At 35.2% G+C, this 16,527-nt stretch overlaps 1 protein-coding gene across 4 annotated transcripts in view; it reads left to right on the top strand.

Annotated features, from left to right (window-relative positions):
* The first annotated feature begins 385 nt into the window (after window positions 1-385).
* The window catches only part of LOC133527948 (aldehyde dehydrogenase, dimeric NADP-preferring), a 54,521-nt gene continuing 38,379 nt past the window's right edge, over window positions 386-16,527 (top strand). The window contains exons 1-2 of one of the 4 annotated variants that reach the window (XM_061865158.1): window positions 386-427; window positions 8,090-8,282. In XM_061865158.1, coding sequence (XP_061721142.1) covers window positions 8,135-8,282 — 148 coding nt within the window. In that variant the 5' untranslated portion in view covers window positions 386-427; window positions 8,090-8,134. Of the gene's footprint in view, window positions 428-7,882; window positions 8,283-16,527 lie in introns of those variants that run through there. The other 3 variants (XM_061865159.1, XM_061865157.1, XM_061865156.1) reach the window with 3 other exon arrangements.

Here is a 16,527-nt window from a genome sequence, read left to right as displayed (position 1 = left end):
ACAGAACGATGAAAGTCACTATCTAAAGTTCTAAACATGACTATTATCAATAAACATACATAGAATGACATGCATGCATACATTGTTGTGTCATTCACGAAGAACCGTGCCTTAGATTTGACAAATTTGCGCGTCATCATGGACGACACGAACTACCCATATCAAACCAAACATTATTTTCTTCTAGAAAATCACCGCGCAACGTCCTTACCAACTGCCTGAGATAGGTACATAAGTAAAAAGAATATGCAGAAAAATTCAGGCGACCGATTAATAAAAAAAAATCTGTCCAAGGATCCCTATATACTACGATTATTTATTAAAATAGGCTAGCCCGTATCGCATAGTTTGTAAGCAATATAATATTCAGTGAGGTGGTGTCGGTTCGCGTGATCGCTCAACTAATACAATACATTGCATTTGTGCTGTTAGTGTTCTGAAAGCGTGCAAAAAACATTTTACTTCGTAAATATTGGTTACTTTGGCCCTATTCCCACCCATTTAAATCTAATTTATTACCGTAAAGAATCCTTGTTTGTGTTTAAATGATAATGATTGTAGTTATTTGCTAAGGTCCGACCGAGATCTCGGTCTCGGTCTCGGTCTCGGCATTCTCGGCCAAAGATCGGGCCGAGATCTCGGTCTCGGCTCTCGGCCAAAATCGGCCGAGATTCTTGCCGAGACCGAGAATAAGCAATGAGTTATCATTGGTGAATTTGAATTTTCCGCGCACGAGCCCCAGGGGCTAAGCCACTAGTTGGTTGCATCGCCCGGTTGGTGTGACGTTTTTTGTGATTTAAATTGGTTTCATAGCCACATTTTAAGCCAATTACTTATCAAATACTAAGTGTTGGGATCGGATAGGCGCGGTTGCTAGTAATGACTTGTTCATTTGGTTTTTTTCGTTTTGTGGTAGTTGTTATTGATGAATAAATGGGTGTATATTGTTATCGGGATGTAACTTAGATTAACTTGTTGTGAGTGGAAGATGACACTGGATATTTTGATACTAAATATATTTGTGTCAAAGGGAAAAAGCAAAGCAGTAGGTAAGTACAAAACGACACCTGTGGCGGATATTTTGGGTTAAAAGTTACAATATATAACTCTATATTTGGATTATTGTTATTTTACCTCTTTTTGTGCACATCCGTACTGAAAATCCGGCCAAGTGCGTGTCGGACCACGCATAATGGAAGGTTCCGTACCTTCATATAATACAAAAAAGCCGTACAAGCAAAAGAGCGTATGTTAGTGGCACTTTTGTCGTTTTAATAAGAAGATCAGTTTTTTTATAACTCTTCCATATTCAAAATAATTTTCCTGAAAAATTATTTGCTTATTTAGAATTTTTTTAATGGTTTTGCTCACCCGGTTCAAAAGTAAGAGGGATCACACAATTTATTTTTTTAAATCGATGATTGTCAAAAGTATTTATTTAATAAAAAAAAAAGTTTTAGCAACCTTTCTGTATTTTTAAAGACCTATCTTATGATGAGCCACATGATTTTTTTTTACTTTTTGTTACATTTATACGGAGTATATATTTGAAAATATATTTTACATTATTTGTTTCAAAACTAAGAAGCGACTTACATAATACATCTACACCTACGTTCCAACTTTGGTTATAAAATATACCGTATAGTTTTTGAGTAAAATGGCTGTGACATACGCACAGACCGACAGACATATTACATGACGTAACTACAAGGGTTCGATTTTTGCCATTATGGCTACAGAACCCTAAAAATACTGTTTAATAGCGCTAGGAATTGATTATGATAACTTTTTTCTGATAAATCGTCGAATTTCGATTATAAAAACAATTTTAGTGCAAAATTCGTGTTTTTTCTCTATTGTATAAATTCTCGGTCTCGGTCTCGGTCTCGGCCGAGAATCCCATTGAATCTCGGTCTCGGTCTCGGTCTCGGCCGAGACAAAAAAATCGTTCTCGGTCGGACCTTATTATTTGCACATTTTATTTATGTAAATTGTTTTATTTTGAGCGAGCAATGTTTCGCCTTAGGGCTAAATCCGGGATTACACTATCTACAGTTAAACGAATACCTATACTGCATGTTTCGTAACAAAAAAAGTTGATTGTAATATTTTTTTTTTATAATAATAAATTGTATTCCGAAAAGCAGGCGCGATGGCCAATATTTTCTTTGAGATCTCTTGTGAAACAGTTTAAAAAGAGTAGGTAGGTAAATACCTAAACATAAAATCGGCACCTACATATAAAACGAATAATAGTACATTGTGCAAGGTACAATGGGGGGTAAGTGAAATTTTGGATACGAGGGTGGTAATTCCCGACAGCCGCAGGCTGGAGGGAATTAAAGACCCGAGTTTGCAATATTCTTACCCCCGGAGTTACACACAATGTTTTTCATCACACTTGTGAAGAAAAAACTAAATTTTAAGCGAAATAATTCTTAAATACGGTGACATATCAAACATTCGTCCGCCATTTTGTAATTTCTTGACAGGTGAGGGATCCAAGGCACAGACCTATTTGACATTCAGCCACGATTGAAAATTGTATAAAAATATTTCAAACGGCTGGTTAAATTAATCAAATTAAATAACATTGAACGCAACACTGTGGGAACTAAAATTCGAGTAGATACGACAGTCTTTATTGATTATCCTGGTATGCCTTTATTGAATTCTTCAGCTTCAACTGATTTAAACTGCTCTTGAATTTATATACATACTTACCTCTATTATGTATTTTGAGTCTTCTCAATCATGACACTATTTTCGACACTATCTTATTTTTATGCTACTTGGTTTGTATGAATAAGTAGCATAATTAAAAAGAAAAAGCTATAACTCCCTAGGGAGTTTTAGCTTTTTTTTCACAATCCATAACTCAGGCGGGAACAAAGTAGGTCTTTGACCTTCAGTACACCTGCATGAAATAAGATCTTTTTCGAGCAAGTGTGATGAAAAATAAAGAATGAAAGAGATTTATCAAAAAAACCTTGTTCTTACATATCCACGCATTTGCGGTAATAACTTGTAGGCTTTATAACGGGTAAATACCCGACGGGAAAATTGCCGTAAATTTTGGTTATTATTCATAGATATTGTTCATAAGAACTTATGCAAAATAAATCCTCGTTGCGTAAAACTAATATGTGATAATTGTGAATAATTTAAAATCGTAAACAAATTGTGTAAATGCCGGACCTCCTTAATTCTTACTTAAGTATTATCTAACTAGGTTAGATCAGTGACTTTCATATACTTGAGGAATTCTTTCTTTCTTTCAGGTAATCATAAGTTAAGTGAAGCATAAGTCAAACATAAGTTATAGGTAACAGACACACACAGACAGACACTATGTCTTATCTCTGGAGATAAAAATCGGCCCTAATAGGAATTAAGATGTTTTTGGAAAAATAAATCATTTGCTTTTATCGCTGACTGTACTTATATTTCCACAGGCAACTAATACTCATCGAGACAATTCTAAAAACCCCAAACACAATTAAGTTGCGTTGTTTTATCACAGAGTTCCCATGGCTACCTCCTGACTCCACCATCAGATCAGTTCGATGGTACCATAGTATTGCATTGCCACCCGACTTACGAGTATATACTCGTATGTATGCAAAATTTCAGCTCAATCGGAAACCGGGAAGTGGGTCAAATTTTGCTTCCAAGATTTGACCCCAAAAAATAGACACGCATTACAGATAGGGTTATGCTTGACCGTTACGGTCAAACAACAATTTCAGCGAATGCTGGCGCTGAGGGGTGGATATGTCATTCATACTGAACAACTTTTACTATGAGGCCGACCCCGAAATCGCAAAAAAAATAATCTGCCGTCTTATACATTTTGGTGAATCACATGTCAATATTTTCTATGGAACAGCTGATTTTTATTCGATTTCGGGGTTGACCCCGTTGTAAAAGTTGTTCAGTATGACCCACATATTTACCCCTTAGCGTATGGTCAAAATTAAGAATTTCACGCTATAATTTTGTGTGCCCACACACGTGCATAACTTAATATATCAATGCATGTGCTAGTTATTTAAGACACAATAAACCTTTAGTCCAGTCGAAATAGGTCTCCTTTAACGCCCCCACATCACATGGCGATCCTGCCAGTGCGGCCTTGTGCTGCATTGGCGGCGCACTGCGCCAGCCAGAAGTACTGACCGATGTCCTTGGTGAAAAATATTGGAACATTGAGTGAAAACGGGAAAATAATAAATAAAAGAGATAAAGTACGAGTATAAAAGGACTAAGTAATACACAAAAAGTGAAAGTGTAAGGTTGAACTTATGGGTGTGGTGGTAAATGGTGTTTTTTTTTACGACAAATAAAAATTATGTGTAATGTGGGCATAACTAGTAAAAGTCTTAAAATACCCAAATGAATATTTAAAATTGGACCATTAGCGAAAAGACAAAAGTGAAGAACATAACCCTATTTCAAAAGTCGAGTGTTAATGAAGTAAAAGCCTTTTCACAGAAACGACAACATAAAACTTCCAATATAAGTAATGAAAATCTTCGGATTACGAAGATTAGTTTTCACTCGTTTCGTAATATATACTAGTAAACACTATTGTGCTCATAATTCTAGAAAGTTCAATACCAAACAGGAAATACTTAATACTTGATGAGATTAATTACTAACGAAGATACCAAAGATATTAAGTTTCTAATGATGGTCAGACTTATTAAACCCGTCATCGAATAAACATTGTAGTTAAATGATAAGCAATTATTTTTCCATTATTCATAATTATTTTTTACTTGGTAAAACGGGGTTGGTTCTTGTTAAATAACTAGCTTTAAGACAAAATAAGACTGTTGGTTTCTGTTAGTTGTAGATAGCGTCATAGTTGACTTTTTGACTTAGGTATGAGGATCGGTTTATCCTTATCGGTGTAACTGATGGTTCTGGGTCAAAATCTCAACAGGGTCATCAATTTGTGTCAAATACCTGCATAGTGCCTGACTAATGGATTTATGACGCTCCAAAACATCATTTGAAGTTCAGATAATTATAAAATGCAAAATGAATGGCTTTCTAGTTAGGTACATATAGAATGACAAAGACGGTCTGATATGGCGTAGAATTCAGGCAGCATGCATTGCGTGGTTCGCATGGTTTATGATCACACCAAATTGGAGACAAACTTTATTTAGCCCCGATCCTCAATAATAAACGAGGAAGAAGAAAAGAATTAGCAAGAAAGACGATAGCATGAAGTGGAAGTCAAAGGAATAAAATTACGAAATATTCATTAATATATGTAAATCTAATGACATCGAGCATTTCAACTTTAGACGTGTATTAATGGTATATTTAAACGTTGATAAGATTTTTTTTAAAGTTTTGTATTGATTGAGATTGAGAAATTAATTTACAGTACATATGGTGGTACTTTACCGCACTAGTGCGAAAATTAGCATATTACGTTACTGTGTCCAACATTTAAAGGGCCATATGTACTGTAAAACGTTGTACGATACATGTGCGAATAGGTAATTCGCAACTCGTGTCGATTTAAAACACTCCCTTCGGTCGTGTTTTAATTTATCGCCACTCGTTTCGAATTTCCTATTTTTCGCACTTGTATCGTAAAGTACTATTATGAGAAATAGTTACCGTACTGAAATACTGTAATTATTTAAATGGATATTTTTCACTAGATTTCATGATTCACGAGAGATCATTCGATTTCTCGTGTCTACTAAAAGACCACTTTAACAGTTCTTAGTGCATTCAAACTTACTTAGCAAGTTATTTGTGATAAATATATTATTTTTTAATTAATTATAATCCTATACTTTTAACTTTTTTTTGTCTGGATCTACACTGGGCCTAAAACAATGTTAAATGGCGTGGTGGCGCGTTGTGGCGCCATCCTCACCGTAAACGAGAAACGCAATTTATATGGAGATTGACAGTCTACATTATTGATGAGTCTCAATGTTTCTGCCGTCTCCGTAATCAGTAATGATCATATAATGAACCAATATGTTATGGAATCACGCCAGTTTTGATTTACTACCCTCTGCCCGCGACTTACACGGACGGGCACAAAAGTCGGTAAACATAGGAATTGGCAGTCTATATCACTGATTAGTCTCACATGTTTCTACCGCCTCCGTAATCGGTAATGATCTAACGTGTTATGGAGTCACGCCAGTTTTTCTTCCGGCCGCCGAGGTACAATTATGGCCGATTTGTTACATGCACTACTGTGCTAGCCAGCGAGTTGTACACTTGTAGTACGAGTAGTATTGTAAACTAGTAAAATCACAGAGAGATTGCAATAAATATTTACAAAAGCAAAGTTATCCCTTTGAGGGATTTCTTCCAGCTAAGCCATTAAGAGAGATAAATAAGAAATGTAGTCTGTATACTGTATACATGACGGCAAGGCTAAGAAGTACTTAGTTGACTTGTATATGGGCATTTTTTACTACGCCAGATTTTAAATAATAGGTATACATAAATAATGTTTCTACAAGTTTACCAAACTTCAAATATGCTTTATTGGAGTAGGCCTAGCAACAACAGGCCTTTCGAACAGTCATTTACTTGTATATTACTCGTATCTTAACAACTGCTGGTTAACAAATAAGTAACATAGGTATAAATATTTTTCGGAAAGGTTGACCTAGTTACATTACCGTATGTGTCGTTATACAAAAAAAAATAACAAAACTTCCGTGAGGTGAGACACAGACATAAGTAATTATTAAATATGTTAAAACGGGTCACTCACGTATTTTAAGTCGGAAACGCTCGACATGTTTCACTCAGTACAGTAGAGTAGTGTCGTCAGGAGCTTGCGTTGACAGACCGGCGCAGAGGGCCTAACGCGAAAATCGAAATTCGTCATTTGCGGGGATCTTTCTCTTTTACTCTCACAACAAAAGAAATGAGATCTTACTAGACATGCGAAATCGCTAATACCTATGTTAATTTTTAAACAGATTTTTAGTTGTGATCTCCCGATGGGGTTGAAAATTGAAAGTGGCCCGAAATGGTTTGTGTGGGTACCCTCGGCCGATGCAGTTTCATCTTTTTATTTTGTGAACTTGGTGGTTAACTGCCGCGTATCTAATTCGGTTCAGACCAACGTTTATGACGTCATAAAACGAGTATTGTACGTGGTACTAACAGCAACACTGAACCTAGTATTATATGAGCTGTGACTGAACTAACCCTTGGTGGACCTTATGTCTTAGCAATAAGGTTTAGGAATTATCATTTAACACTGTGGACGATGGTACCTCGCCATTCGCATGCAATATACCTATAAAGCCATTTAATTAATGTATAATGTTAATCATTCATTATTGTCTAGGTAGCTGAACAAGTATACAATACACCTATCTTTCTATTATCTAGTCGATTGTTTATCTTTAGAAAAAACTTTTATATTTGTTAGACAAAAAGTGGCTGTGACATAACCGGACCGACAGACGGACATGACGAATGTAGAAGAGTTCCGTTTTTTGCCATTTGGCTACGGAACCCTAAAAATCGCTCTTTACGCGATACTATTATTTACTTAGATTTTATTACATAATAAATTAGAACTTTTCGCTTGGTGGCTTGTGATTATTCAATGTTAAATTTTGGACCCCTACTAAAGTTAAAATGACAATAGAGGTAGACCAAGATAAGTTGGCATCGATTTTGACAGCCCAGGCAGTGCAAGTGTTATTTTAAACGTCAAACATCTATGAAATTATGACATTTACTTGACACTTGCACAGGCTGGGCTGTCAAAATCGCTGCCAACTTAGCTTGATCTGACTCTATATTGTTAATAAAAAGATATATAGGTAGGTACCTATATCTTCATACATCTGCAGCGGTATCATGGACGCATTTTTATAACTTGTCATGTCATGCGTCACTTTGACACTTACATACTTGTTAGAACCATAGAAATACGACTGACATGTCTCTGGATAGAACGTTACAGGCATGGTGACAAATGATAAAAAGTCGACCATCTTAGCCTTACTAAAGGTTCCACAGATCATCCGTTTTATCTCTTTCCCGCAAAACATACTAATTAAACAATATTTAGCTCTGTCCGTCGCGTCGACCAACTTGTTTACATTAGTTAGTAGCGATGCCATCGCCGCGCGACCAGCACGCGAGTGATAACAGTGACGTGCACGTTGTCGATATCGATGCCGATATCGATCGGATCATTAACGGTATCGATAAGAAGGATTCAGTCGTGGTGCAGATCGAGAACGGAAACATGAATGGAAACGGTGAGTCTTATTTTTTCTGTTAATACAGTACTATATGTGCCCGAATTTGATGCTTTATTTGAGTACTTAGCCGATTGTACATAGGTAAATTTATTTATTCAAGACGACATAGCTCAACAACAATTACATTTACATTACAATATACATTAGGACTGAATAAATTATTGAAATTTAATACAGTAAACAAAACATTTCAAAAGTACCAGTAAGTAAAAAACATTGTCATTATGAAAAAACAACAAATAGACAAGTCATTTTGTAAGTAAATTGAATGTCACATTATTCATAAATCACAAGTAGGTAGTGCCGTATTTTAAAACGTACAATTTTTTTTTTAGTTTTTGACTAATTAAAAAGTACTTGTTGCTAGAGCTAATATTTGAATAAAGAGTATTTGTAATTTTGAGTCTATGTCAATATTGTCAATAGGTCTCTCTCTAAGTTTACAAATGTTATAATAGTGTAACCTCAGGCGCTATTTACAAATAGGTTACCTACTAGTAGATTGATCAATTGTACTCAAAAAATAATAGATAGAGACGCATGTCGCACATGTTTTTTGCTTGATTAGGTACCATAGATATTAACGAAGCCTACGTTGTGGATTATTCGCCTCTTATCCTATATATAATACTTACTACTCGTACTCTTTGCTCTTATCTTAGTGATAAAATAATAGTGAAATAAAGACATTTCTATTTGAAACATTTAATCTCAATACTTACATAGAAATGGTAATTTACCTATAATACCGCAAGGAATACAAAATACAACACTTTGATTAGGAATGATGGTGGCACGTGTTTCATTTTATGAGATTGGATACAAAATAAACAAGAATATACACATAGGTTAAATCTAGCTACACTGAAAAATAAACTAGGCACCTACACAAGTTTTACAACCAAAGTAGAAAATCATTTACGTAGATACCTACACATAAACCATTTTACACGTTTAGTAGTTCACTGTAATAGGTAATAACAATTTCCTTGTTTTTCCGCACATTTCGAGGCTGCTACTCCTGCGACAGAGTCATATCTAATGTTACCTACATCTTAACACCTATAATTTATTTTATTCTGTTTGGATCTTAAAATAATGTAAACAACATAAAACACGTGACTTGGCCATTCGGCCATGTTTTGTAGTGCATCTGACTCAGTTGCGTGGTTTTCTTGTTTACATTATTTTAAGATCCGAATGGAACCGAGGGCTTTAACCGCGAAAATTGAAGTTCGTCAATTGCGGGAATTTTCCTCTGTCACTCTGTCCAATGAGAGTAAAAGAGAAAGATCCCGCAATTTGCGAATTTCATTTTTCGCGATAGGCCCCCAGATCATAAGCATTGTATACGAGGCGTTTCAACTTTCAACTCTTTCAAGCGCCTAATATCTAGGAATAATAGTTTAGTTTATTGCATAATAATAAATTATTCTACGTTAATCTATACGAATTTATATTATGAAACGTCAATCATTATTAAATAATTTGGCCTGCAAACACATAACTACTATGTCAACAATTCTAAGCAAAAGAATAAAAAATAACAATTTATAATTTAATAAAAATATCGTACCTTCATACGATATTTAAGCCATATAAGCAAAAGGTGTTTCACATTGTTATTTACTAAAAAAAAAACAAAGTGCCTCTTGCCCAAAATATATATTTTTTAATTTCTAAACTTAGTAGGCTGCTTAGTAGCGACTCACAGAATACACCGTTTTTTCAAATTACATAATTATAAAGCTTCTCTTTTTGCCGTTTTGGTTAAGAAACCCTAAAACACGTGAGTCAAACTATGAATGATTTAGGAATAATGACACCACGTCGATTTGAAGTTTTTTTTTGGAAAATTATGAGAAAAAAATTAGGCATTTTGACACTATTCCGTTTTGAGATCTAGGATCTTTTGTTAAATGGGTAAAATGAAGTGAAGATGTAATGAAACCAAAGCTTTATTTATAATCCATTTAGTAATTCTCGTTGTGTGCGTGACACCCGTAATACTTGATTTAATGGAGTTTTAACGAGTTGACGATAGAATGCGAACCCATTGCCCCTCTTTTAATTCGTCGTCGCCATTCATAAGTACAATCTTTTGTACATTCAGATCAATTTGATAACATTGCTGGGTGGTTAGCCAACATTCCAATCGTTAACGTTCCGTAGCGTATCGTAGTCATCTCTCTCTATCACTCTTCCATATTAGTGCGACAGTGACAGTTTCGTTGACGCTACGGAGCGTAAACGATTGGCATGTTGGCTACGCGCCCTGTTCGCATGGATCTCGTTCTAAAGTCCAAGTCAGCGTATATGACCGGCTTTCTAATCGAAATTATTTTAGGACGTTCGTCACTTGGGACATTCCATTTCTTATATTACATTTTTTCAACGTTTCAATGATTATTTAACTGTGAGATTTTTATATCCATTGTGACGAAAAATAACTGTTATAGCTGCAAATCTTCTGAAAATTCCCGTTTGGACAGTAGACATATTAGATATGTGTGTTTATTATTTTCTATAAGTTGTTGTTCATTAATTTGTATGAGTTATACATTTCCCGCTACCCAAAGGTGGTCTGGAAGAGATCGCTTTTTAGAGATAAGACTCCATTTGGTAGTGCCAGGTCAGGTCGCAGTGCACACCGCCAAGTGAGAAAGTGACCTAACCGACCTAACCGTGACACTTTTTGAGTATGTAACTACTTTTATACTTTACTTGTCCACGGCAAGGCCATATTTTTACGATAAAGCAGGAGACATTAAACTGCATATAGCGCAATACACGCGCATGTATACAATACAATTTCATAAATTAAAGTCCCCTTATTTTATTTATTGTACGATACATGTCACTGGATTGCATATAAAATAAACTGATACTTTGAATTTTGTCCTTCACAAGTACGCGACTGATTCTTTTGTCAGAATCTTAAAATCGTCTACATGGCCTGTGTGTCTAGTGTAGGGGCACTCCAGAATGATGTGGTTGATGGTCTAGTCCGGGTGCCCGCAGTTACAGATAGGAGAGGCGTTCCAGCCCCATTTGTACCAAAAAGTACAAACCCCCACTTTATCGTGACGCGAAAACGTACAGTATGGCCATACTATATACATCACGATAAATTATTAAAGCGGCCAATTTGAGTAGGCGGCATCAGCATCGTCCGCCCCAATATTAAAAAAAATCGTTACAGCCAGTTTTCGATTTGGTTACTTCTATTTTCTTCTCCAATATGAAACCCTAAACTAAAGCTTGCTTTATAAAATAAAAAGCGGCCAACTGCGAGTCGGACTCGCCCATGAAGGGTTCCGTACCATTTATGTCGTATTTAAAAAAAAACTACTTAACTACTTACTAGATCTCGTTCAAACCAATTTTCGGTGTAAGTTTGCATGGTAATGTATACACCGTGTTTTTATTGAATTGCGTTAACTCCGGGGTTTCGGTAAGTACGTTTAAGGAAACTAAATGGCATAGTTAATTTTCAAAAAAAATATTTTTTTTTGTTTTTTTTTTTACTATTTTTATTTTTATAAAAAGTAACTAAATGTTGCATATAGCGTTGTTGTAACACGGGCATTACATTTAACTCAACCAAACAATTGAAAACTGTGACATATCAATGTCATTTCTAACATCGATCGTCCGAGATAGTACGTACGTTTAGTAGCAAATGTATGAACTCGCACTAAACACTAACTAATAAGTAAACAGGTCCTAAAGCAAGTGTACACGCTCGTAAGGGCCTTATAATATAAAAATTTATGATTGATTATCTCCGAAATGGAGTTAGTTAGAATATCGGTATCTTTGAGAAAGTTACTTAATTTAAGCTCAGGAATGCACCCTCGAAATTAACGCAAATCAAAAAAAACACGGTGTATAATATATTTTTTTTAGATTTTTCACTCTTTTATTTTAGAAGTTACAGGGGGGGGACACACATTTTACCACTTTAGAAGTGTCTCTCGCGCAAACTATTCAGTTTAGAAAAAAATGATATTAAAAACCTAAATGTCATTTTTGAAGACCTATCCATAGATACCCCACACGTATGGGTTTGATGAAAAAAGATTTTTTTGAGTTTCAGTTCTAAGTATGGGGAACCCCCAAAATTTATTGTTTTTTTTTTTCTATTTTTGTATAAAAATCTTAATGCGGTTCATAGAATACATCTACTTACCAAGTTTGAACAGTATAGTTCTTATAGTTTCGGAAAAAAGTGGCTGTGACATAATCGGACAGACAGACGGACATGACGAATCTATAAGGGTTCCGTTTTTTGCCATTTGGCTACGGAACCCTAAAAATGAGCTTTAATATGGCACTTTCTATTTTCTATTCAGAAATTATTTTTAGATTGATGACGCGCCTGCGACACCAAAAAAATGTCTATTAGCTACGGCTAACCATTAATCAATTCATAAAAAACAACTACCGACTCCAACGAGCAAATTAACACTCTTTGAGCAACAGTTTTCTGTTAGTAAATAAACAATTATGGACCGACAATAAAAAACCTGGATGCTCATCTGGGAGCACGGCAGTACCTACCTTTTCTCGAAGCGCTTCGTCGTTTTTTGAACCCTCATAACTTGGGTTTGGATTATACCAGATAAACAAAATTCTCGGGATATAATGTCAATAGTGGACTTATTAACCATAAAAAGTTTCAATTGCATAGCTCTCATACCTAAAAACCCCAATGTCGTCACTAACTCACTCACTCACTGATGATCATAAAAACCCTTAGGGTACTTCCTGAAGTCCTAGGAAGCTGAACTTTGGCATGTAGGATAGTATTAGTACACAAACAACAAAAAAAATCAAAAACTTGAAATGTTTAGCCTCTAAGGGGATGACAAGGAAGCGGAATTTTGTATGGGGATCAATAACCATTGAACCGATTTCATTTAAATTTGGTAAAAGTCGATAGTGTTTAGTCAAAATATGTGGCTTGGCCGTTTAGACGTATTCGTATAATAAAAAATAATGAATAGTGAATATTTTTTTCACCTTACGCCTATATGACGGTAGCGAAACTATATTTTGACTAAGTTGTAGAGTTTGTGAAGTTAGGGCTTGTAGAATTAGAAGCTTGGCTCTACAAGAGATCTGACAACTTTTTGACAGTGCAAGCCTTATGGTTTCGTCTTGGCAATATTTTACATGAAAATGTTTTTGATGGGATTCTATTTATAATAACAGGTTATAATTTTGATCTGGATTTTTTATGGATATGATCGGCAGACTTTTCTTCAATCAGTAATGTCACTTGACAGTTGACAGATAATATAAAAAGCGGCCAAGTGCGAGTCGGACTCGCCCATGAAGGGTTCCGTACCATTCATGACGTATTAAAAAAACTACTTACTAGATCTGGTTCAAACCAATTTTCGTTGGAAGTTTGCATGGTAATGTATATCATATATTGTTTTTAGATTTTTCATTCCGTTATTTTAGAAGTTACAGGGGGGGGGGGACACTTTTTTTCACTTTGGAAGTGTCTCTCGCGCAAACTATTCAGTTTAGAAAAAAATGATATTAGAAACCTAAACATCATTTTTGAAGACCTATCCATAGATATCCCACACATATGGGTCTGATGAAAAAAAATTTTTTATTAATTTTATGACGTATTAAAAAAAACTACTTACTAGATCTCGCTCAAACCAATTTTCGGTGGAAGTTTGCATGGCAATGTATATCATATATTTTTATTTAGATTTTTCATTCTGTTATTTAAGAAGTTAGGGTGGGGGGACACACATTTTTCCACTTTGGAAGTGTCTCTCGCGCAAACTATTCAGTTTAGAAAAAAATGATATTAGAAACCTCAATATCATTTTTAAAGACCTATCCATAGATACCCCACACGTATGGGTTTGATGAAAAAGATTTTTTGAGTTTCAGTTCTAAGTATGGGGAACCCCCAAAATTTATTGTTTTTTTTCTATTTTTGTGTAAACATCTTAATGCGGTTCATAGAATACATCTACTTACCAAGTTTGAACAGTATAGCTCTTATAGTCTCAATTCTATAATAACAACGTAATCCTGATTTATTTACATATTGATTTACTGTGTAATCATATCTATAATGTAATGCTAACAGCTAAGACGCAAATAAAAACAATAAATCCTTTTATCGACACCACAATAGCAACTAGCAACGTTATCTTTACACTAATTTCAAACTCGACCATGCTTATTATATTTATTGTGTACAAAGGTTGCATATTAAGTCAACGTATTGTTTTTATTGTAAGCCAACTACAACAAGTTGTTTTTTCCTGTGTTAATTGTGAAGGGGCCTAATAATAATTTAACATTATATTATCAAAACTGTGGTGGTTTAAAATCTAAAATCTCTGATTTGCGTCTAAATATACTGCAGTGTGATTACGATATTATAATTTTAACTGAAACATGGTTGCGGCCGGGGATACACAGCGCGGAAATATTTTGCAATAATAATTATAATGTATTTCGGCGCGATAGGGACTTGGTCGGAACGGCGAAGAAGGACGGCGGTGGTGTTGATTTCTTATAGCGGTAAAATCATCCCTACGGGTATCACGTGTCCCAAGTTGGGAGTCTAAAAATATTGAAGATATTTTTATTACTATAATTAGTCAAAAATTTAAATTAATAATCAATTGCGTCTATATTGCCCCCAAAACGTCTTATGATGTCTATAAAGATTACTGTGATAAAATTTCAAGAATTAACGATAGCTACAGTGGTTTTGATATTTGTATTGTGGGTGATTTTAATATACCTACTATTGATTGGGTGGAGCGGCCGGGCTCGCAGGAACTAGTGCCATCGAATGGTGTCTTGTGTTCTAGGATCTAGCGGCATATTGGGTCTTAAACAGTTTAACAGGTTCCGCAATACGAATGATAGGATTTTAGATTTATTATTTTGTAGCCAGGAGGGCGTTACTACTGAGCCCGATGTTGAACTCTCTAATATAGATAGGCATCACCCACCTATAGTATTTACCATGAACCTTAGTTGTCCTCGACCCCTTTCCGTCAACTGTATCCGAAAATATAATTACGAAAAGGCAGATTACTCCGCTATATCATGTGAATTGAATAAGGTAAATTGGGAAGCTGAATTAAATAACTTACAACCGGACCAGGCGGTAGGGCGATTCTACAATTTACTGTTTGATGTTATTGACAAATTAATTCCACTTAAACACATAAAAAACTCTAAATATCCAAAATGGTTCTCCCCGGCACTTATTAGCACTTTAAATAGGAAAATAAGAGTTTGGCGCAAATGGAAGGTCTATCAATCGCTCGCCGATTATCAAGAATACTCACTTCTTCGCACTCGCTGCAAAATATTAATGGCAGAATGTTTTAATACCTTTACTGCTAACACGGAAAATTCTTTAAAACGTAATATCAAGGCATTTTGGTCCTATGTGTCATCTCAAAAAAAAGCTTGTCTACTATGTTTCATGATAATGAATTTGCATCAACACCTAAACAAATTGTAGATCTATTCTCTAAGTTCTTTTTTTCTGTATTTGAGCCTAAGGGTGACATAAACTATGACGTTCTGACCAATCTACCACAGCGCGAGGGAGCACCTAACTTATCAAATTTATATATTAAGCAATCATATATTTTTAAGAAACTCTTAAAAGTCGACACAAATAAGGGAATCGGTCCTGATAAAATCAGCCCTATACTTATTAAAAACTCTGCTAAGGCGCTTACTAATCCGTTATACATCATATTTAATAAATGCCTAAGTTTAGGCATCTTTCCAGAGCAGTGGAAAACTTCTTATGTCACACCAATTCATAAAAATGGGTCACGTGCTGATATTACTAATTATCGACCTATATCCTAAAGTCGTTTACCTTGAAAACGTAGTAAACAAAGTAAGGTGGGGCGAAAGAGATAGTCTTCAAATTAGTGCCTATCATAAAGAATGTGAGGAGAACCTAAGACTTATTGAGTTTCCAGCGGAGTGTTCGCAATGTGCAGATGTGATATGCAACAATACTGAGCACAGACTAGTCATTGATAGACTGTACTATTCTATAGTTAAAATCCTAAGCCGGTCAGCTGAAATCAGCTATGATGCAAAGAAATCTCGTCATGGACGTAAGAAAATAATAGGATGGAATAGACATTTAAAAGAGGCTCACGGGCGGGCGCGACTTAGTTTTCAAGATTGGGTATTACATGGAAGACCTAGAAATGGC

Source organism: Cydia pomonella, chromosome 18 (assembly GCF_033807575.1).
Source record: "Cydia pomonella isolate Wapato2018A chromosome 18, ilCydPomo1, whole genome shotgun sequence".
Classification (NCBI taxonomy): Eukaryota; Metazoa; Arthropoda; class Insecta; order Lepidoptera; family Tortricidae; genus Cydia; species Cydia pomonella.
The sequence above is the reverse complement of the archived record's forward strand: the minus strand, read 5'-3'. Positions and strand labels throughout refer to the sequence as shown.